At 40.0% G+C, this 21,808-nt stretch overlaps 1 protein-coding gene and 1 pseudogene across 1 annotated transcript in view; both read right to left on the bottom strand.

Annotated features, from left to right (window-relative positions):
- OTC (ornithine transcarbamylase) overlaps positions 1–21,808 on the bottom strand; it is a 62,486-nt gene that overhangs the window by 33,056 nt on the left and 7,622 nt on the right. The window contains exons 2-4 of the mRNA XM_059158205.1: positions 16,517–16,655; positions 15,163–15,244; positions 5,933–6,020 (exon numbers count right to left, since the gene is read on the bottom strand). Coding sequence (XP_059014188.1) covers positions 5,933–6,020; positions 15,163–15,244; positions 16,517–16,655 — 309 coding nt within the window. The remainder of the gene's footprint in view (positions 1–5,932; positions 6,021–15,162; positions 15,245–16,516; positions 16,656–21,808) is intronic.
- Positions 1,690–5,414, bottom strand: LOC131822077 (thymosin beta-4-like; annotated as a pseudogene).

Genomic DNA, 21,808 nt, shown 5'->3' with positions numbered 1-21,808 from the left:
CCATGATCTCAGTCATGCTAAGGTGTCACTTCTGGTGTTATATCTAAAAGGATAAGGCCAGAGTGAAGGCAAAAATAGACTGCCCAACTCTTAACCCCAGTAGAGTACCAGAGAATTGACAAAATCTAAAAACACCCTCAAGTCTGAAGCAAGTTTAGATGAAAGAATATGTATTTTGTGTGTCTTGTGATATGTTAGGGGATGGAAAAGAATTACTAAGAGAGATTTTTCAAAAGAGGGAAGTGAGCGATGATTGATTCTATTGGGAGCTTGGCCCTATAGGGATCCACACTGAACTGAGGAAACAGTTCGAATCTTGAGGCTATCCTTCCATGGGTACAATATATTCTCCCTTACCAGTTAGAGTGTATCTAGGTAAAGGACATTTAGCAAAATCCATAAGAGATGAGAGCCCAGTGGTGCAAAACATGAGTTAACACAGCAGTCCTGAGATGGCTGTCTTTGAAATGCCCATTTCCAGGGTTGGCCTTTGGCAGGCATCTGGGAACTTGGACTTTTGGAGGGTTTCCACCATTCATGGATATAGTAAGGATGGCTCACTGCCTAAATTGTATAAACACTATGGATTATACCGAACACTTCCCTTCCTTCTGGGATTCTAGAATTTGGGTTTATAATAGGCTGAGGGTGCCCAGGTCACCAGCTGTCAATAAAAGTCTTGGGAACTGTGTCTCTAACAAGCTTTCCTGATACACAACATTTAGCATGTGTTGACACAACTCATTGCTGGGGGGGAATTAAACATGTCCTGTGTGGCTCTACAGGGAGAGGACCCTTGGAAGCTTGTGCCTGGTCTACCCTGGACTTGGCCCCAAGTACATTTCCCTTTGCTGGTTTTGTTTTATAGGTTTTTATTTGTTTGTTTTTGTTTTTGTTTTGTTTTGTTATGGATCTTAGCCATTCGTATGACCATTTGTTGTGTCCTATGAGTAAGTCCTCCTAATGAATTCTTGAAACTGCGGGTGATTTGGGTGACCCTGACACACCAGCTCTTCCACAATATCAGCCAACAGTTCCATCTCAGTGTGCCCCTATTCCCCATTAGCACCCCCAGATTACACAATACTGAACTCAGACTTAGCTAAGGAGAATTTACCCATGATATTTTGAAGAGTGGACAGGTTTTATTCTTGTAGTCAAGAAAGAGCAACACGTTTTATTTTGGATGTGTATTTGGGTACTTCTTGGTCTGGTTGATCTTTCCTTTGGTGGCTGAAACAGGACTAACTTGTAAGGGTACCTCTTAAATTATTTGAATATCTAAAATATGTTTGTTTGCAAATTTTAAAATACTGCTTGCCGTCCTTCTGTTCCTGAATACATTAAACTTGTTCTTGCCTTAAGCTTTTGTAGCAGCTTTTCCTATCTGTAGTGCTTTTTCCCACAGGTTTGCATACCTGCCTCTGCCTTTTCAGTCTGTTCTCAACTGTCATCTCCCTGGAGAGAGGCCTTTCCTGACCACACTATCTAAAGTCAGCCCCACCCGACCCACAGATCACCTTGCTTTTGCTGCATCATAGGACATATCCCAACCTGCTGTTCTATTCATGCTTTGTTAAGTGAAAGCCTCCTCCCACTGAAATATAATTTCCAACAAGGATTTTGTTTGATTTGATCAGCATTTTATTCTGTGCTAAAACAATTCCTGGAAGAAAAGCTAGGCATTCAATAAATATTTTTGAATACACAAATAATTAAATCATTTGACTAAATAATTAACAATTTGGAAATTGCACTTAACAGCTTTTAGGAGACTAGCCCAGTTTTGCCTTTTTTTTTTTTTTTCTTGTTGCCATATTCACTGTATTCCCCCTTACATTCTCCTTTCATCAATGGGCAGTCACTGTTTTCATTTCACCGGACCCCCAAAGTAGCCAGACAGGCAGATGGAGAAGCAACACCATCAATCAGTGTCAGGTGTGCACCATCTTCTTGATTTGAAAAGGCCAGCACTGTCATTTAAACATCATCCAATCTCTTTGCATCTTACAAAGTTGGATTTCCACAAAAAGCAAGGAGGCAATTGCTATGGATTGTACGCTGCATATTGGCAGGGTAGATGTCATTAAGATTCACTTCCTTGCTTCTCCAATTCAATTGCTTCTGTGAAAGGCGGTGGATTTCTCTTGCCTTCTTCAATTTAGATTTATTGAATTTCTGAATTTCAGCCATATCTTGTTTGTCAGATATTTTGGCAGATTAAGCAGTAATGGGGTACATAGAAGAAAGTCAGATTCCACAGAAGCTACTGTGCCCCTCTTTCTGACGTCTCTATTGCTCATTTCAGCCTCTTCTGTTAGTGCACTATGCTTATTCTCCTTGTACCCTAAGTATTTCCTTCTGCCTTCCCTAACTGCACCTGTCCTTAAGGTTCAGCCTTCTGCAATTCTCCCACAAGGAAATTCTGGAGCTCATTTTCTACCACCGAGTTTATGGTTCTATTTATCCAGCTCTCAGCTTCATCCAAGGTCTATCTCCAGTGGCTAGTGGACATTTGCATCGGAGGTTCAGCCTTTAATGCAATATGTCTAATACCTAATCTAGCACCTACTCTCCAAAGCAGAAACTCCTTTCAGTTTTCTGCTTCTGCTAATGTACCCACATATATTTTAAGAATAACAAATCTGGGGGTGCCTGGGTGGCTCAGAGGGTTAAAGCCTCTGCCTTTGGCTCAGGTCATGATCTCTGGGTCCTGGGATCAAGCTCTCTGCTCAGTGGGGAGCCTGCTTCCTCCTCCTCTCTCTCTCTCTCTCTCTCTCTCTCTGCCTGCCTCTCTGCCTACCTGTGATCTCTGTCTGTCAAATAAATAAATAAAATATTTTAAAAAAGAATAACAAATCTGAAATCATTCTTTCTCCACTATCAATGTACCCTTCACAATAAGTTATCTTGAAACCATATACATATTTTATTAGCTATCCCTTCTTTACCGTTCCCTTCACTCACACTCTAGCATAGATTGACAGCACAATACCCCAAGATTACTACAGAGCCTTCTAATTCAGGGTTTCGCAAATTATGGTCTGGCCACCCGGGCAACAGAATCATTTGAAGAGCTTGTTATAGATTCCTGAAAACGATCTGAGCTCTCGCTGCAGAATTAAAATTTCTGAGTGTGGGGCCTAGAGTTCTGCCTTGAGATACACCTCTGTGTAAGCACCACCACTTGATACCTAATCCATTCACATGCAATGGAGAGTATAAATTGCACCTTAAGGGTCTCATTTTATAGAAGCCCTCATTTTATAGAAAAGGAAACTAAGATCCAGGGAAGTTTTCACTTATGAGTCACAGTGATAGGTAAGTGGCAAAGCTTGGACTAGATCTCAAGCCTTATAATTTTCAAGCCATGCCTGACTGATAGCCTTTTAAAAGTCTGCATGGGGGTACCTGGGTATCTCAGTCGGTTAAGCACATGATTCTTGATTTTAGTTCAGGTTATGATCTCAGGGTTGCGAGATCAATCCCCATGTCAGGCTTAGTGCTCAGGGTGGAGCAGAGCCTGCTTGAGACCCTCTTGATATTCCCACCTTCTCACTCTCTTTCTCTCAAATAAATAAATAAAATATTTTTTTTTTTTAAAAGAAAGGCCTGCATATAATGTTGGCCTTTGGATGGCATCTGGGAACTTTGATTTGAAGAAGGTTTCCAGGACTGATAACAGTGGCTTACTGTGCCTAATTTTTTTTTCTTAAAAAAATATGGTTTAGGGCACCTGGGTGGCTCAGTGGGTTAAGCCGCTGCCTTCAGCTCAGGTCATGATCTCAGGGTCCTGGGATCGAGTCCCGCATCGGGCTCTCTGCTCAGCAGGGAGCCTGCTTCTCTCTCTCTCTCTCTCTCTCTCTCTCTGCTTGCCTCTCCATCTACTTGTGATCTCTCTCTGTCAAATAAATTAAAAAAAAATCTTTAAAAAAATATGGTTTAAAGTGAACACCAGCTTTCCTTCTGAGAGTCTGCATTTGGGTACATGTCAAACAGAGGATGCTATGTGAACATCCCCCAATAAAAACCCTGAGTACTGAGTCTCTAAAGAGCTTCCCTGGTTGGCAGCATTTCACAGGCATTGTCACAACTTGTTACTAAGGGAATTAAAGGTGTCCTGAATGACTCTACCGGGAAAGGACTCTTGGAATCTTGCACCTGGTTTTCCTTGGCCTTTGCTACGTGTGCCTTTTTCCTTCATTGATTGTGCTTGGTATACTTTCACTGTAATAAATCACAGCTGTGAATATTATGACTGTATGCTAAGTCCATGAATCCATGAATCCTCCTAGTGAATCATCAAACATGGGGTGGTCTTGGGGGCCTCATGACATGCAAGCCAATGCTTTCCATAATGTATTTCACTGCCACTCTTATGGGCTATCCATAAGAGGTAGTAGGAATAGTCAAAACAGCATCACCTTAAAGAAAAAAAAGAGCATGATCTAAATGCTGACTTAGTTGCTAAGCTCCATTACTTTTCTGAGTCATGGTTTTGTTGTCGATAAAACTAGGCCAATAATATGTAATTTTTAAGGTTTTTACAAAGATTTTGATATAATAGTACAAGACATCCACCTTCTAGGGAAGAGCAATTATTTTTATTCAGACTCTTGGATAAGATGGAATGATCAGAATTAATTCTATGGATCCACATTTATTTATCCATATATCCATGTAGCAGTGGAACTAATTATATAGACTAAAAGGTTCCAATTATGTTGGAACTTGTGAGCAGATTGTTTTTCTTAGTATCTGCGTAGAGCTCCTCTAACTAAGGACTTGCAGTGGGAATTGTGTGGAGAGCGAGCACAGAAAGAACACATTTATACTCATTCTCAGCTTTCAACCCATGCTTGGTTATTTGTCTGTTGTTTTTAGGGTCCTGCCCACTCCACTGATTTCTGGGTCCTGACCTCTTTCTCACAGCCAGTCTGCACTCAGTAACCCTTTATTGGATGCTCAGCTATTCCTCTAGCTTTATTCTTTTCCAGCCACTACTTCACACGGGACTTATTCACCATCGTTCTCTTGGTTCTCTGTGGCGAATCTCCACTAAAACTTCTCTCCTGGATGTGCCCTGGGCTTCATCCCTTAACCTGCTTGTAATATTTGCTTTTGAGTAAAGTTTAGTTTACTTTCGTGGAACCAGAATTATTAGGCAAATGTAATCCCAGTCAGTGGCAGCATAGTTGGAAGAAAAACTCATTCATGTTTACTTATTCTTTTAGTTCCATGCATCCAGAAGATGAACACAGCACTTCTTAATACTAACATTGTCCCATCTGAAATAATGTCACTAAAAGGCTTAAAGATGAGTTATTTCAAATCTCTTTAGCAATTCAAATGGGGTAGATAAATTCTTTTGTCTTACCAATCAGGAATATCCACACTATGTTAGCCACCAACATTTCGAGATTTTATATTATAGTAGCTAGTACATTCCTAATTAAGTTGTTTCACCTCTTTATGTCAATCTATTTGGGCTGTTATAGGATTAAATGAGTTAGAACAATGCCTAACACATATTAAATGCTCAATAAATGTTAGCTATTAATAGTATTACTTGCTCTGATGCTAACTAGTTATGAGTCTTTGACCATGTCAGTTTCCCTGGACATCTATTTCTTCAACTGTAAAATGTGAGTTACACTTGACACTTTCTAAGTTTCCCTGAGTTTGAAATTTTATAATCAGTAATCTCTTCAAATTGCTAAGAAGAAAATTATCTTAAACCACAGAAAGTGACCAGAGGATGAAGGGAGAAACATTCGGAACATCAGGCAAAGAGAGAAGGGAGGAAACAGAGAACAGTACAAAACAATGCTGAGCAGGGCGGGGGGGGGGGGGGAGTTATTTAAAGAGAAGTATATTTTCTTTTTGAAATTCACCACTTCTGAAATAAGCTTTGAAGAGAAGATTTACCAACCGGGCTGTGTCTGTGAGACTTTCATTCACACCCAGATGAATGTCTTGTGTGGTAAGAAAACAAGGGTGTCCTCCCAGAAGTGCAAAGCCTGTAATAAAATAAAAAGAAAAAAAAATAGTCTTAAAAAAAAAAAAACGAACCAAAGTAGAAAACAAAATTATGAGGAATTGGCACTATCTCAATTGAAAAGTCAAAATCATTAAAGCTCTCTATTGTCTCTGCTAGGGAATTCTGTACCCTCAACTCTCCTTCAGATATGTACCCACTTCTCCCTATTGTTAAGAACCTGACAATAATGGGGCATCATTCTCTTTTGGAGGCCATGCCTGGTTTTGGTTCTTTAAAATATATGATGATATTCATCCCAGAAAATGGGAAAATAAACTATAGTGTGGGATATTGTAGCTTACAGTGAAATACTACTCAGTAATAAAAAGGAATGAGCTACTAATACATACAAGATGGATCAATCTCACAAACATTAGGCTAGATGAAAGAAGCTACATACAAAAGAGTAGATGATGTAAAATTCCATTTATTTTTTTAAATATTTTATTTATTTAACAGAGAGAGATCACAAGTAAGCAGAGAGGCAAGCAGAGAGAGAGGGGGAAGCAGGCTCCCCGCCAAACAGAGAGCCTGATGTGGAGCTCGATCCCAGGACCCTGAGATCATGACCTGAGCCGAAGGCAGAGGCTTTAACCCACTAAGCTACCCAGGCACCCCTATAATTCCATTTATATGAAGTTCTAGAACAGGCAAAACTGCCAGACAGTGACAGAAATTTAAAAATTCAGTTGCTTCTGGAGAGGGTGAGTAGCTGGGAAGGAGCATTGGTGAACTTTCTAGGGTAATGGGACTATTTTATACCTTGATAGAATTTGTAGGTCAAAAAAAAAAAGAGGAAGTAAGTAGTTCCTTCTGAAATGGAATGAAATAATTATATCCTACCTATCTTATACTGCTTAAGAGTGTTGGCTTAAATATGTCCAAACCAAATGGTTTTTAGCTAGAGGGTACGATGTTCCGACTCTAGCAATGACTATTAACAGAACACTACCATAAGCTGACACTTAATAAACATTCTTCCATTGAAATCTTCACTCTAACAAAAGTACAGAAGATATTCTATATAAGAATTTTAGAGACAAGGATTCTGAGAGTCAAGAGCTTAAAACCTTGTTCAAGATTGTTTTTAAGAACTTGTAGCCCCTAGGGTTTACCACAGGGGAGCCATGCCCTGAGCCGACTTACATTGGAATTTGCAAAGACAGGACAATATAGTGGAACTGGACTCAGTCTTCATCTGGAAAATCAGGCAACTGGCCTAGAGCCCTAAGATCCCTTGCAGATGTGCTGTGCTACATCCCAGGTAGAGTCAGACAACATGAAACACAGTAATGATCCTACTTGTAATGGGTCCTGTAGTAAAGAGTCTGTCCATTTATGATGTTTAACTACTACCAGTTGTAAAGCCAACCATCACACACTTCCTTCTCTTTCTACCCTGTATCTGGGCAAGCTAGTAAGAAAGTGCACATGCTCCTTCCTTTGGCACTAGCAGGAGGTTCAAACTAAACAAGGCCTGCTCTGAGCATGGGAATCTTCACCCCAACCTTACCTCCTATCCACATCCAGGCCAATATCATTTCTCCACTCTCTAATGCCACTCTAAGGCCAACATGGGACACAGTCCTACCCTACCCAGGAAGCCACATTATGTGAGTAACAAACCTGTTCATACCCTTCTGGTATATGTGTAGCATCCTCACCATCAACAATCAAACCAAAATTTGGTGGAAGGCACATTTCATCTCTGTAGCGTGATCATAATAGGCCTTGGCATCACAGCATGGTTCTGAAATTTATTCATTCATTCTAAAAGCATGTGTTTGGTGATACTCTATGCACTGGGGAAAGCATTATAAACAACAGGGTACAAGTCCCTGCTTACATAGAACTTACATTCCAATGGGGAGAGACATGAGTTAATTAAATATGTTGTATGTTAGATGTTGATAGGTGCTGTAAGAAAAATAGAGTGGGGGGTGGGGATAGGGAATGTCAGGAATATGAGTTGTAATTTGAATGTGGTCAAGGAAGCCACACTGAAACATACCAGATGGTGGAAAGAGAATGTCCTGAGATCCTTAGAAAGGAACATGACTGGTGGGTTCAAGGCACAAGAAGATTGGTAGGGCAAAAGGTGCAGAGTATGTGAGGAGGACAGTACTAGGAGGTGAGGTTGCAGAAGGTAGGTAGAGAGGAAGCAACAACTTTGACTTTTGTCTGAGTAAGACAGAAAGCCCTTAGAGGGTTGGAGCAGAAGAGTCACATGGTAGACTTATGTTTTAATACAACATCTGTAGTGGGGCAAGGGAAGAAGCAGGGAGACCAGTTCCTAGACCTATTTGCAAAACTTTGTGTGAGAGTTGATAGCTTGGACCAGGATGGTAGCCCCTGAAATGATGACAAAGTTATTGGAGTCTTGATATGTTTTGGAAAGTAGAGCCAGCACTCAGCTGGGGACCTTGCTTCATGGGGCACTAAAAAAACAGTAGCCATCAGAGAACTTCCAGATTCCACCACCCATTTCCCCATTTGCCAGCATCAGTACCCATATAGTCTGCTTTCCTTCCTATTAAGAATAGATGATCTTTTTATGTCCCATGTGTGTACTAGAAACCATGCCTCCTTGCATACTCAAGAACATTGCTCTAGCAATTTTTTCCTTCCTCCCTTACATTACCTTCATCATAAAAATTCTCTTCTCATTTTTTCACTCATTAATAAAAAACAAATGCAAATTTTCTCTTGTCCCTATTTTCCCTGCTAAGTAACCCTTTAACTCTTTGCTCCCTCTGCAGCAAAACCTTGTTTTTTCTTTCTCTCTTGAGTTATTCTTTTCTCATTTCCCTCAAACCTATCCCCATAAGACTTTGCCCACCCCCAACACTGCACCAAAACTCCTTTCATCAGTTGCCAATGATACATCTAATGGCCATTTCAGTTCTCAGTTTTCTTGGATTAGCAGCATTTAACAAAGCTGTTCACCATCTTCTCCTTGATAAACTTCCTCACACATTGCCCAGGAGAATCTTTATAATTTTGATGTCCCCCAGGCCCAGTCCTTCATCTTCTTCTCTCCATCCATACTCATTCCCTTTCTAATCATATCCAGACTCATGGCCTAAAATGCCATCTATATGGTGATGACTCCCAAATATCTCTAGGATAAATCTCACTCCCATACCCCAAACTAATAGCCAACTGCCTTCTCAACATCTTTGCTGGTGTATCTAACAGACTTCTTAAACTCAATACTTCCCAAGCTGAACCCTTGATCTTCCTTTCCATCCTGCTCCACCTGGTCCATCCTGCTTACAGTTGCTCAGGTAGAAACCTTGAAGTCATCCTTAAGGTCTCTTCTCTTACCCAATACATCAGAAATCTTTTGGCTGTCCCTTTAAAACATATCCACAACCCCTCTCACTTCCCCCTCCCACTGCTACCACTCTGCCCTTGCCTCCATGTATTATGCTACCTACTGATGGATCTCACTGCTTCTATCTTGTCTCCACCCCCAATCCCTGCAGTTTATTTTCAACAGAGCCGTCCTAGAGAGCTTTTTAAAATGGAACTTAGATCATATCCCTCTGCTCAAAACCCTCCAAAGAGGGGTGCCTGAGTGGCTCAGTGGGTTAAGCCTCTGCCTTTGACTCAGGTCATGATCTCAGGGTCCTGGGATTGAGCCCTGCATCTAGCTCTCTGTCCCTCTGCATCCCCCCATCTCTGCCTGCCTCTCTGCCTACCTGTGATTTCTCCCCCTGCTTGTACTCTCCCTCTTGTCAAATACATAAATAAAGTCTTTAAAAAAAAAAAACCCTCCAAAGATTCTCCATTTCACTCAGAGCAAAAGCCAAGTTCAAATAATGGAGTAGATGTTTTGCCCTCAGTTCCAGGAACATTCTTCTCCTTGTTTCCAACATACTGTATCATCCACTTATTTATTATGTCTATTGTTTATTGTCTGTGTACCCACTAGAACATAAGCTCAATGAAGGCAGGAAAGTTCCTCTGTTTTGTTCATTGATTTATCACTCTCAAGAACCTAGAATACATACTGTACATAGTAAGGACTCAACAAATCCTTATTGAATGAAAGCGGGAGGGTTTGACTCTAGGGAGGGGACCCATTCTTTTCACTTGCAAACGTCTCCTAGTGTTATTAGCAGAAAGAACAGAATTTTCTATTATGTGAGAAGTGGACTGATGGGAATTTAGTGATTATAGTCCATAATCACTCTTGAGTATTTAATCTGTTTCTAAACGGGGAACATCACCTACACAAATGTGAATACTGCACATTTACCAAGAAAGTATTTATTGTGCACCTACTATATGCCTAGTACAGAACTGAATGTCATTGAGGGTTGGAAACTATGGAGGGAGGTTTGAAACAGGTTAAGATCTCTCGGCAGGTCTGCTCCAAGTCATACTCTTTCTTTGACTAAAAGTTATTTTGCTATAACAATGCAGGATTAGGGTGCTGCCTTTTCACTTTCCTCTTTGAGCTACAAAGAAGATTCACATCAAGCCTGGACTTATGAGATAGGAGTAGGGAGAGCAGTTATAGAAATGTTAAGAAGTGGGAGTCCAAGACTTCGGCAGTTCTCGAAGGAGATAAGATAGGGGGACATTGCCTCTGAGAAGGAATTTCCTCTGCAATTGTGGTCACTGGTCAGAAAGGAGCCTCAGACCCCAGTTTAAAAGCACAGGTCAAGCATTTGCCAGCTTACCGGACCTGGCTGGTAATAAGTGCTTCTGGAGAGCATCAGGGATTTGGAGAAGCCTCCAGGAACCACCATGGCCGAGGAGAAGGGGGCAGAGGGATGGGGCTCGCCTCTCTCTTCACCCTTCATCCATAGAGGTCTGCTTTTATCTGTCATCTGTTTATGCATTTGTGGGGGATATTTTTGAACAAAGATTTTCTTCTGTTAATATCTTGGTTTCTGCCTGGGAAGATAAGTGTACATCTGATTTTGCTCTTTCCCTCACAGATCTGTGCAAGCTTTGGAAGGAGAGGTATAAATAGAATTCATGCACTAGAAATGTGAGGGCTCTGAGGGCTCTTGGTGGTAGAACTAAGGCAGCCATGAGCCTCCCTGTGCTTCTTTTTCATACCTGCAGAATAGCATCACGATTTTTTATATTGTCACCTTCGTAAAGATGATACATTTGAAATAGCTTGGAAAGCATCAGCTTCCCTGTCTCCTTGAAAGTGAAATGCCAAAGTTAAATAATGAAAAGAACCCTCTCTTAGGATGCCTTGTGCATTTTTTCTATCAGCTACTGCACTTACCAAGATTAATAAATGTATCCCTCTATCTGCTCAATTAATTTGCAATAAAAGAATATAATCATCGGTAGACACACAGGAGAATTGCACAGTTTGCCTGGCAGGCGTATACACAGAGTGGGGGAGGAATAAATGATCTACAGCTACACACAGCGATGTCGCCACACCTCACTAACATAGTGCCGAGCAAAAGATACCCCACACAAAAGATCATATGCTGAATGACTCCATCACAGGCAAAAGGAATCTGTGGTGTTAGAAACCAGGATCATGGTTACCCTTTGGTAGGGGGAGTAGCAACTAGAAGGAGATACAAGGGAGGGCTTCTGGGTGCTCTTAATGTCCTGTTTCTCTCTCTCTCTCTGGGTGTTAATTGCAAGGATATGTTTACTGTAAGAATTCATGGAACTATATACTTCAGGATTTGTGCACTTTTCGGTAGGCATGTTGCACCTTAATGAAAATATTACATGAGCAATTTGTATGGCTTAAGTTGAGTGGCGAATTTTATTCTGTCCTCTGAGATAAGTAGAAATACGGTTGTATCTCTGCCACTCAGGCTGGGGATGGAATCCTCCAGGACTTTCCTATGAGGAGGCTGGCACAAATCCGAGGCAAGAAAAGACAGTTTTAATTACATCCTACTTCCATTCTGAATACCAACATAACAGGTTGTGATGAAGAATTGTGCCGAAGGACAACGGATGAGGCACATGCGCTTTATAGAAATGCTCTGCTGTGGTTTTGGTTGAGGTTTACTGTTTCTGTAAACATTTAAAGCAACTCCTTACTCTGACAGATTCTCCTCCTGTTGAGTTTGACTGGGTGCCATGTACAATTAGACTCATGGATATTTATTGAAGATAATGGTGACTACTCTGTGAACCATAACTTTTTATGGTCAGATGTTGCTTTTCTCATGTATTTATTGTTACAGTTTGCAATTTTGTGCCTGTTTCAGAGAGCTTCAATATAGAAAACCACCGTCTAACAAAATGTTTAATGCCATCTGTGGAAACAATTTTACTGGAATAAAACATGACTATGACCTGTTCAAATTAAATTAGATACTTAAAAAATACATTTAATCATAGCTTCCAGTCCCGGGTCTGCCATTTATTAGCTATGTGTCTGTGGGCCATTTGCTGAACCCGTTTCTGCCTGTTTTCCTCAATGGTCTTGTCCTCATGGAACTGTCATAAGGATTAAGTGAGATAATCCCCATAATTAATGTGGAACACTTGGCACAGGATCTGCACCCGAAGGCTTATTAAGTCTTCCTTCTTGGTTTTATTAATAGCTTAACTACCACATTATATGTGAGTGGCAAAACTGATCAGTTATTCAGGGATATTTGACATCAAAAATAGCATAGCGTCTGTACAGAGAAAAGTTGTAGAAAACACCAACAACGAAGAAAAATTAATTTTAAAAACCTTAAAATTGAGGTATGTACTCATGTCTATGTACTCATCCATCCTTTTGATGACTTCAGAACAACAACACCTCTCTTAAGTACTAATGATAAAAGAAAATTCTGCCCAACTCATAGAAGGTCAGTGTTATAAAGGAGCAGAATTTGCGAATTACTGACTGGTTTATGCAATATTTATTTTTCCTCAAATGTCAACATGATTTCTTAAAGGAGCCATCTTTAAAAAGCAGTATGTAGGGGCACCTGGGTGGCTCAGTGGGTAAAGCCTCTGCCTTCGGCTCAGGCCCTGATCTCAGGATCCTGGGATCGAGCCCTGCATCGGGCTTTCTGCTCAGTAGGAAGCCTGCTTCTCTCTCTCTTTGCCTGCTGCTCTGCCTACTTGAGATCTCTCTCTCTCTGTGTGTCAAATAAATAAATAAAATCTTTTTTTAAAAAGGCAGTATGTTCTCACATGTTTTCTTCCTGGGACTAAAAGACAAGGTGACACATTATGGGTGTTTCCCCTCACCCTCCTTTCTTCTCTCCAGGGTCAAGGGGACTGCATTAGTAAGAACAGTAAACTTGAGATCTGAATCCTGGTGGTATTTGTATTACCAAGTCACTTAATCCCTCTGAACTCTATTTTGCTATATATTTGATGAACCTCATTACTGATTATTACAAGGCAAGAACTGCATGAAGTAGTTGTTTGCTTCTAAACCCTAGAAAGTTCTTATGAGGCACCTGGGTGGCTCAGTTGGTTAAGCATCATCTGACTCTTGATTTCAGCTAAGGTCGTGATCTCAGAGTTGTGAGATCTAGCCCTGCATTGGGCTTTGCCCTGGATGTGGAGCCTGCTTAAGATTCGCTCTCTGCCGCTCCTCTCTCTCTCTGTCTGTCTCTCTCTCTGAAATTAATTAATTAATTAATTAATTAACCCTAGAAAGCTCTGATGCTTGTAGACAGGATGAGATATTTGAAGAATCAAGTAGTGTGTTTTTTTTTTTTTTTTTGTGGTGCCTCCTCCTTGATCCTCTCCATTTGTCCATTTGAGCAGTCATGTTATTAATTCCAGGGAGATTTGACAGAGCAGAAATGCAGAGAAAGAAAAGAGGTGATATGTGGCTTTTGAGTTTCAAAATGGACTTTTGGAAACATGACAGAGTTAATAGTTTGAGAAAAAAGAAATTCTGAGTTTCTATAGCTTACAATTCCAGGCACAAACAGTAGATTTGAAAGAAATCTTGGAAAGTCAGAGACAGTTTTTTCTTCCTGCTTTATCACCTAGCCCCTGATACTGGCACTTGAGAGCAGAAAATGAGGAGCAGGAGAGGAGCAGCAACAGAAACAGAAACTGATGGACCTTTGACACTGTATCCTGTAGTCTGTCCCACAGGCCTGCTACTGAAGTGTGGGAAGCATGCTAGAAATTTCAGATGAGTCTGGGGAATCCCAAAGCTAATAACACTCATGTCTCACTTTTAAGACAGAGCTCTAGGAGGCAACACATGTTCTAGAACTCCCTGGCACGCAGCCTAAAGAAAGAAGGAGAGAGAAAGCCTTGCAGTATCTCTGTACCCAATATGACATGGAGAGTTTTCAGGGGGTTGAGAGAGTCAAACCAAGAAACATTTCAGGTCTTGTGATCTGAGTGAAGCAAACTGCAGCCAAGGTCCAATGGGGATATAGAAGTCCCAGCAGAGGGGTGCCTGGTGGCTCAGTGGGTTAAAACCTCTGCCTTAGGCTCAGGTCATGGTCCCAGGGTCCTGGGATCGAGCCCCGCATCAGGCTCTCTGCTTCATGGGGAGCCTGCTTCCCTCTCTCTCTCTGCCTGCCTCTCTGCCTACTTGTGATCTCTACCTGTCAAATAAATAAATAAAATCTTAAAAAAAAAAAAAAAAAGAAGTCCCAGCAGACCCCAGTATGGATATCTGTTGATGATACCCTGATTACCAATGCCCAGGATCTTCTTCACGTACTCTCTAGGGCTTACCCATGACTGTGGGGAAAGAGAGAAGAGAGCCTACATTGATGAAGGAAACCCTGAAATGGTTGAGGATGCCTAACATTGAGGAGATTCAGTTTCCACCATCCTGCAAAATTAGAACAAGCAAGAAAAAACTCTTTACCTGTTAGGAAAAAACACATTTCTTGAGCACATGACTTTGAGGACTGAGATTTTGTGTCCACTCACATTTTGTACTGAACATGAAAAGCTCTTTGGGACTCGTAATCAAGTCTTCATGGAATTCCTACAGATGACGCTAATCTTTCAGCTTACAGCTTCTTTGAGAATTGGAAAGAACACCCAGAGGCTCACACTGCTACTCCCAGTGACAGTGTTTTCCCTTTGTGCTTGCTAACAAGACAGACAAATTCCCCCACTGGGCGACTCCTCCCGATCCTCACCCTCTGGCCCCCTCCTCAGCACAAGCGCAAGTTTGGCTGTGGACTCACCTGTTTCTGTGGAAAGTCTTGTTCGAGTACTTCTTTTTTCAAAAATCATGCCTAAGGACTTCCCTTGTAATAAGGGCAAATACTGAAAATTAAGGACAAGAATACAATTAAAATGAAAAATATTTTATATCCAATACCAAAGATTACGTTTCAAAATCTATTCTTTACAGTATGAGGAGATGTAGAATAATTAATCACTGCCTCCAAATGAGCATTCAAAATATTACTTAAAAAGTGAATTTAAAGTGTTCCTCTTTTCATGTTCTTTACAAGTAGAGGAAGGGAACAGGAAAACTCCTACAGCTTGTTGACATGTAATTAGAAAATATTAGTTGCTCTGGGTTCAACCTGAATACTTGTTCCAAACTATGCTGATATTTCCGACTGGAACCATCTTTTTACCTAAATTCATGGAAACCCATATCCGTGTTCAAGGACCTTGACAACGATTGGTTCAGACGTGTTTTCTCAACTAGATGCAATGCTACTCTGTCACAACATGGGGCATTAAGACTCCTAAACATGAAGCCCCAGCTACGCTTTCATCATACATCCTCCTGGGAGTGCAAAGGCTTTGTTTCTGGAAGTCATTTGGAAACAATCTGCAGAGTTTGGGTGTGGGGTGGGGCTTTCCTCCTTCCTCTTCTCAGAGATGGAGTCTCAATAGGATGAGTTCTGGAACAAACAGATTCCTGCCAGCTAACTTTCTTTATACACAAAGTATGAAGACTAGGCCTGGGGTCTTGGGGACCTTTTCTCCAATTTCAGGTCTTATATGAGAATATCAACTCACAGCAGTTGGAAACTCTCCTGTTTTCTGAACTTGGAGAGCTAGTGAAATAGATAAGAGAACCAAGGTTGTATAAAACTTCCTCAACCTGAAACCAGCTCTTTAAAGTGCTTTTGAATCAGCTTGGAACACAAATATGCTTTCATAATTAAGCAGCCTAAATGAAGCTGCTGCATTAATTAATTGAAATTGGTTGCCAGGAAAAAAAAAAAAAACCAGTATCATCCTTATTTTTAACTTGATAGAAAATGCACCGAGAAAAGAGTGAAGGTAGAAAAATAAAATCTTTCCAGAGAAATGATTCCTTAGGTCCTGATCCAATTAATAATGAATTTCAACATTCCACATGAAAGAAGTACAATGACTTGTCACTGAATAACTGATTTTTATGCTTTTTATATGTCTGTACACTCCGTGATAATCAATTACCTTGACTGTGTGGTTTCATTACTTAGCTACTGTTTAGGAATTTTAATGTATTTTCTTTCCCCTCTTTCTTTGGAAAGGCTGTCTTTAAAAAGGCTGGATGGTAGTATCAGAAAGTAAGATGAAAATGCTCCATACCTCTCCTTTCTGCTTTATCCTAAATTTGAGATCTGCTGATAGCCATAACATATACTTAATTTCTTCTCCTGTAAAGGTCTTTAGAGTGAGGAGGTCACGACCCTTCAGCTGTACTTTATTGTGTAGTGGTTGTCCACATCTACAAAAAAAAAAGAAGGAAAGAAAAATAAAGAGAAATATATATTTAAGGGAAAAAAACGCATGACCTATGGTGATTTGTTGTTTTATTCTTGAAACAAAACAACAAATCGCCTGGAGCCTCATGTATCTCTGCAAAGTATTAAAGCATTAAAATTGATATGGCATTAATTTACATTTTAGATATCCAATATGTTGGATATTGAGAGAAAAGAAACATTTGAGGAAGGAATTGAATTCTTATTTGCTGGGAGTAGCCATATCAGTGGCTTCGCCCCTTACTAACTGGCAACTTTGGGCAAGTTACCTAATCTCTCTCTGCACCTGAATTTCTCGCTCACCTAGAAAATGAGTATAATAATCTTATAGGGCTGTGAGGATGAAATGATTTAATACATGGAGATCATACAGGGTCTGCCATATAATAAGCATTTGATAAATTTTAGCTGTCGTTATTGATTGGTTATATATATGATTGATTAGACAAACAGAATTTGCAATGTCCATACAATAGAAAACATTTGCATTCTTTTTCCCCTACCGCCTTTCAAAGCTGTTCTTGGAGATTTGTTCTATACTTGTCCCTGGTCAAATACAGTGGGCCTTGTGGCTTTTCTGGTAACTTTCAGGAAATAAAGTTTAAAAAATCCTCTGTGCTTACTTTATTCCTCCACAACGAGTCTCATTAAAATAATATGTAATAATAATAATGATTTTTTTTAACTTTAAGAAATGTACTGCAAGTTAACACCCTCTTTCCTTCCAGTTCATGCCTAATTCAAGCTGGACCACTCTAGAGGGAGGAGGGACCACGAGCTGTCTCCTTTATTTCCCCGCCTTTAGTCCCTCCAAGTAAAGCCTCGGGAAGATGAGGAGTTAAGAGTCAGGTAAAGTCTGGTTCTGTTCTAGCAATCTAGCAATGGTATAGGTGCTTGAGGCTGTCTCCTTCTCTTCTAGGGTGCTTTTGAGGCTCCTTTGGAGAATTCTGCCATCACTGGGAATTTCTCACAGTAGTCTTTGGTGGTGGACAATTACATTTCTCATGCCATCCAAAGGAATGCATCTTGACTCCTTTTGCAGAGATCTCCCCATCCTTCAGGAGGTCTCTTGGCCACCATGTGAAACAATACCATGCTAGGTCTCTTTCTCCGTGTGTATTGGTTCATGGGAAACTCTTCATATTCTATGCTCTGACGAGAGTCCGTTTCATTCCAGTATAGACTCCTCTATTGTTCTGCCATCAAAACAGCTAGTCAACCCCTCCCTCTTACTCTAGATTTCCCAGGTAGAGGCCTGGATTTGGCCTATGGTGTCCTCAAGCTCTCCTATTAAAAATACCGATGCCATTAGAGTCACTTTCCCTAGGTTTAAGGTGAGGAGAGAGTACCTCTTCCTGTCGTACACAGTGGTAGCACTTTAAAAATCCTCTTCTAATCAACAACCCATCTCTTGGTTTCTGTAGTCCATTTTAGAAACTGGAAGTGGTCACCAGTGGGTTGCAAAACTAATTCTTGTGTATCTCCTTTGCTCCTGTTTTAGTGGCATAGCATTTTATGTTGGAATGAGGGAAGAGTCAACACCTATTGGGCCTGAGCAGAAACTGAGATGGAAAGAGTCCCATTTTAACATTTGGTTACATTGTGATGACAATAGTTATTATTTGGGATAATAAGAATCTAAAAGTGAAAACATTTATTCTTTCATTTTCCCAGTGTTACCTCTATTTAACAATAATTATATTGTATACAATTAGAAATTATGAATAATGAAGGGCAAATTGTGGTTCACCACAGGTGAAGTAAAACAACATCACAAAATGGTCATGCTTCATTTCAGCCTAACAAAAGAGCTTGGGCTACCTGAGATGAAGAATAAATCCTTTGGTGGGATTTATGTATGTTTTGCAATGATGACAAGAGGATAGGTAGGAAAAATCACAAATTCACTCAATTTGTTGTTTCCACTGCATGATGTCAAATAACTTAGACCAAGGAATATTTTACTAAACATCCAACTTTCTGGCAGAGTTGATTGGTTCATTTAGTCTTTGATAGATGAGTAGATCGTTTTCAGTTAACATTTTGTAATGTTAGGTCCTTCAGAGATTCTAGTTAGTAAGGAAAGGAACTTCCATAAAGATCAAGGGTTTGTGAGTTAGTTGGCTGATGGTTGATTGATTGATTTAATATAAGACTAATGACAGGGGCGCCAGGGTGGCTCAGTCACTTAAGCATTTGTCTTCAGCTCAGGTCATGATCGTGGGGTCCTGGGATCAAGCCCTGTGTCAGGCTTTCTGCTCAGTGGGGAGTCTGCTTCTCCCTCTCCCACTGACCCTCCCCTTGCTCACACTCTTGCTTCCCCTCTCTCTCTCAAATAAATAAATAATCTTTTAAAAAAAGATACTAATGACATTTAATTCTTTTTTAAAATATTTTATTTATTTATTTGACAGAGAGAGATCACAAGTAGGCAGAGAGGCAGGCTGAGAGAGAGAGAGGAGGAAGCAGGCTCCCCACCGAGCAGAGAGCTCGATGCAGGGCTCGATCCCAGGACCCTGGGATCATGACCTGAGCTGAAGGCAGCGGCTTTAACCCACTGAGCCACCCAGGCACCCCATGACATTCAATTCTAATAGAAATTAGTGTTTTCAGTTTACATGTAGATCAAAGTTTTGGTTAACATACCTATTTCAAAGATGTACCATAGCCTTCAACTTTTATTTTATTTATTATTATTTTTTAAATTTTTCTTTAAAATTTTCTTTAAACTTTAGTTGACATACAGAGCAATATTGGTTTTAGAAATAGAAGTCAGTGATTTATCACTTATAACTTTTAAAAATATGTCCTTCATCTACTCTCTAAATGGAATTTTCTTTAAAGCAGTGGTCCACAATTTATTTTTTATTACAGACCTCTAACATTAAAAAATTTTGGGGGGCGCCTGGGTGGCTCAGTGGATTATAAGCCTCTGCCTTCGGACCAGGTCATGATCTTAGGGTCCTGGGATCGAGCCCTGCATTGGGCTCTCTGCTCAGCGGGGAGCCTGCTTCCCCCTCTCTCTCTGCCTGTCTTTCTGCCTACTTGTGATCTCTGTCAAATAAATAAAATATTTTAAAAAAAATTTTTGGATATGGATCTACAATGTATGTTTACTTATTTATATATGTGTTACTACCCTAATAGACTGTGTATAAAACAAAACATTAAAAAATGCAGAAGTTTAGACTGAAAAGAATCAAATATTTAAAAAACAAATTTGTAAATATACAAAAATATACTGGATAACCAAGTTTCTAGAATAGACCTTTATTTTCTTCCTTCCAATGGAACCCTAGTAAATATCACAAAACTGTGTCCAAGATTTGGATAATACTATTCAGAAATTTGAAAATTTAAAGACATGGCAGTTAGGCAGAAAATGTACTTTTACATATGTATTTTGGTTATGTGTTTGGTTCTGATAATGTTAATTAGTGATAATATTAAGCAACACTTGGAATATACAAGTACTGATACTGTTGAGAAGTAAACCCTTAGACTGATATTGTATTTTTTAGAGTCAGTTGGATTTGGGGATTTGTAAACAGGTTTATCATGTCTGACGTGAAGTGGAGGCATTGCAACTTATACTTTCCCAATTCACAGGGCATGTTTACAAACATTTTTTTTCCTGGAACAAGGTCCAAGTAAGATAAAATCACAGGGGATAAACTCTCTTGACTCTGTATCTCAAATAAAACATTAATATTCCACAGCTTAAGACTTCCTCCAGTATTATTTTTAAAAGGGGAAAAATCTTTGCTGGAAACCCTGCTCCCCAGGATTTAAGAAAATTTTTTATAATGTTCAGTTAGCCAACATATAATATTTGTGAAACATCGCTATGGTTGTTAAACTCCCATTGACAACAGGAGAAACCACTCATATGCTAATTTTGAGGACTTATTTTTTTGCCCAGAGCTCAAGATCTTTCTCCTGGTAATTTTGGAGCCCACAAAAGCTGAGTCATCAGGGCACCTTTTAAGGAATTAAGAACCTTCCCACACTCTCAGCCCTTGCAGGATTGTGTTGTATCTACTTCCTTCTAAACACTCACAGGACTACAAGTTTCATTCAAGAAAATAGCATGGGGGTGCCTGGATGGCTCAGTGGGTTGAAGCCTCTGCCTTCAGCTCAGGTCATGATCCCAGGGTCCTGGGATCGATCCCCGGGTCCTGGGATCGATCCCCACGTCAGGCTCTCTGCTCAGCAGGGAGCCTGCTTCTCTCTCTCTCTCTCTGCCTGCCTCTCTGCCTACTTGTGATCTCTGTCTGTCAAATAAATAAATAAAATCTTTAAAAAAGAGAGAGAGAATAGCATGGACCTTGCAATTGTGCTGCTGATGGTTTTGGTGTTGAAAAAGAAAGGAAAGGATGCGTGGAACTTAATTTTTCTCCCCCCTTCACATGAGAGAAAGCAAGAAAATAATGGTGAAAAAGGAGACCCAACATCACCTTCAGCTACTTCACAAAAGCTCCAACTTCCAGCTCTTATAAGCAGGGGACAGAATGGGAGAAGTAAAATGTCTCTGGGTGTTTCTCAGATTTGTTCTTATGCTCTAAGACATTGAGATTAGGGTTAGGTTAATGTCGTGCTATTGGGATTGCCTTGTGAGGCTCTTGCTATTTCTCCATTGACAGATTCAAGTTTAAAGATAAAAGAAGATACAAACATCCTGCTTGAATCTTCCCATTTTGTCCAGACCTTTCATTTTAAAGTTTATGTAGCAACAGAAACCTTATTTCAAAGTATTTTTATTAGACCATAATTAGTCAGAAGAATACCTCTTTGTGACTCCAGTCTCCACAGGGCAGTTACTGATAATATCACCTTCCCTTTTGCCCTGGGATGGCACCTTCAATAGGTATTAGCAGATAAGCTTTTTCTTTTCTTTTCTTTTTTAAAAAAATACAGTTCGTTCTGGTTTACATGGTAGTGTGGCACTGTAAATGACCATTAAGCCTGCAACCATGCATAGCAACCATAATAATAAGTTGGAAAATTCACAATCTTTCCATGACTTTTAATTTTTTGTCAAGACATTAAACACTCTCATATTGTCAGTTATAAATGTGTAGGGAAATGAAAAAAATAGTAAAACATATATTTATTA

This window comes from Mustela lutreola, chromosome X (assembly GCF_030435805.1).
Source record: "Mustela lutreola isolate mMusLut2 chromosome X, mMusLut2.pri, whole genome shotgun sequence".
Classification (NCBI taxonomy): domain Eukaryota; kingdom Metazoa; phylum Chordata; class Mammalia; order Carnivora; family Mustelidae; genus Mustela; species Mustela lutreola.
This window is presented reverse-complemented; position numbering and strand designations above follow the sequence as displayed.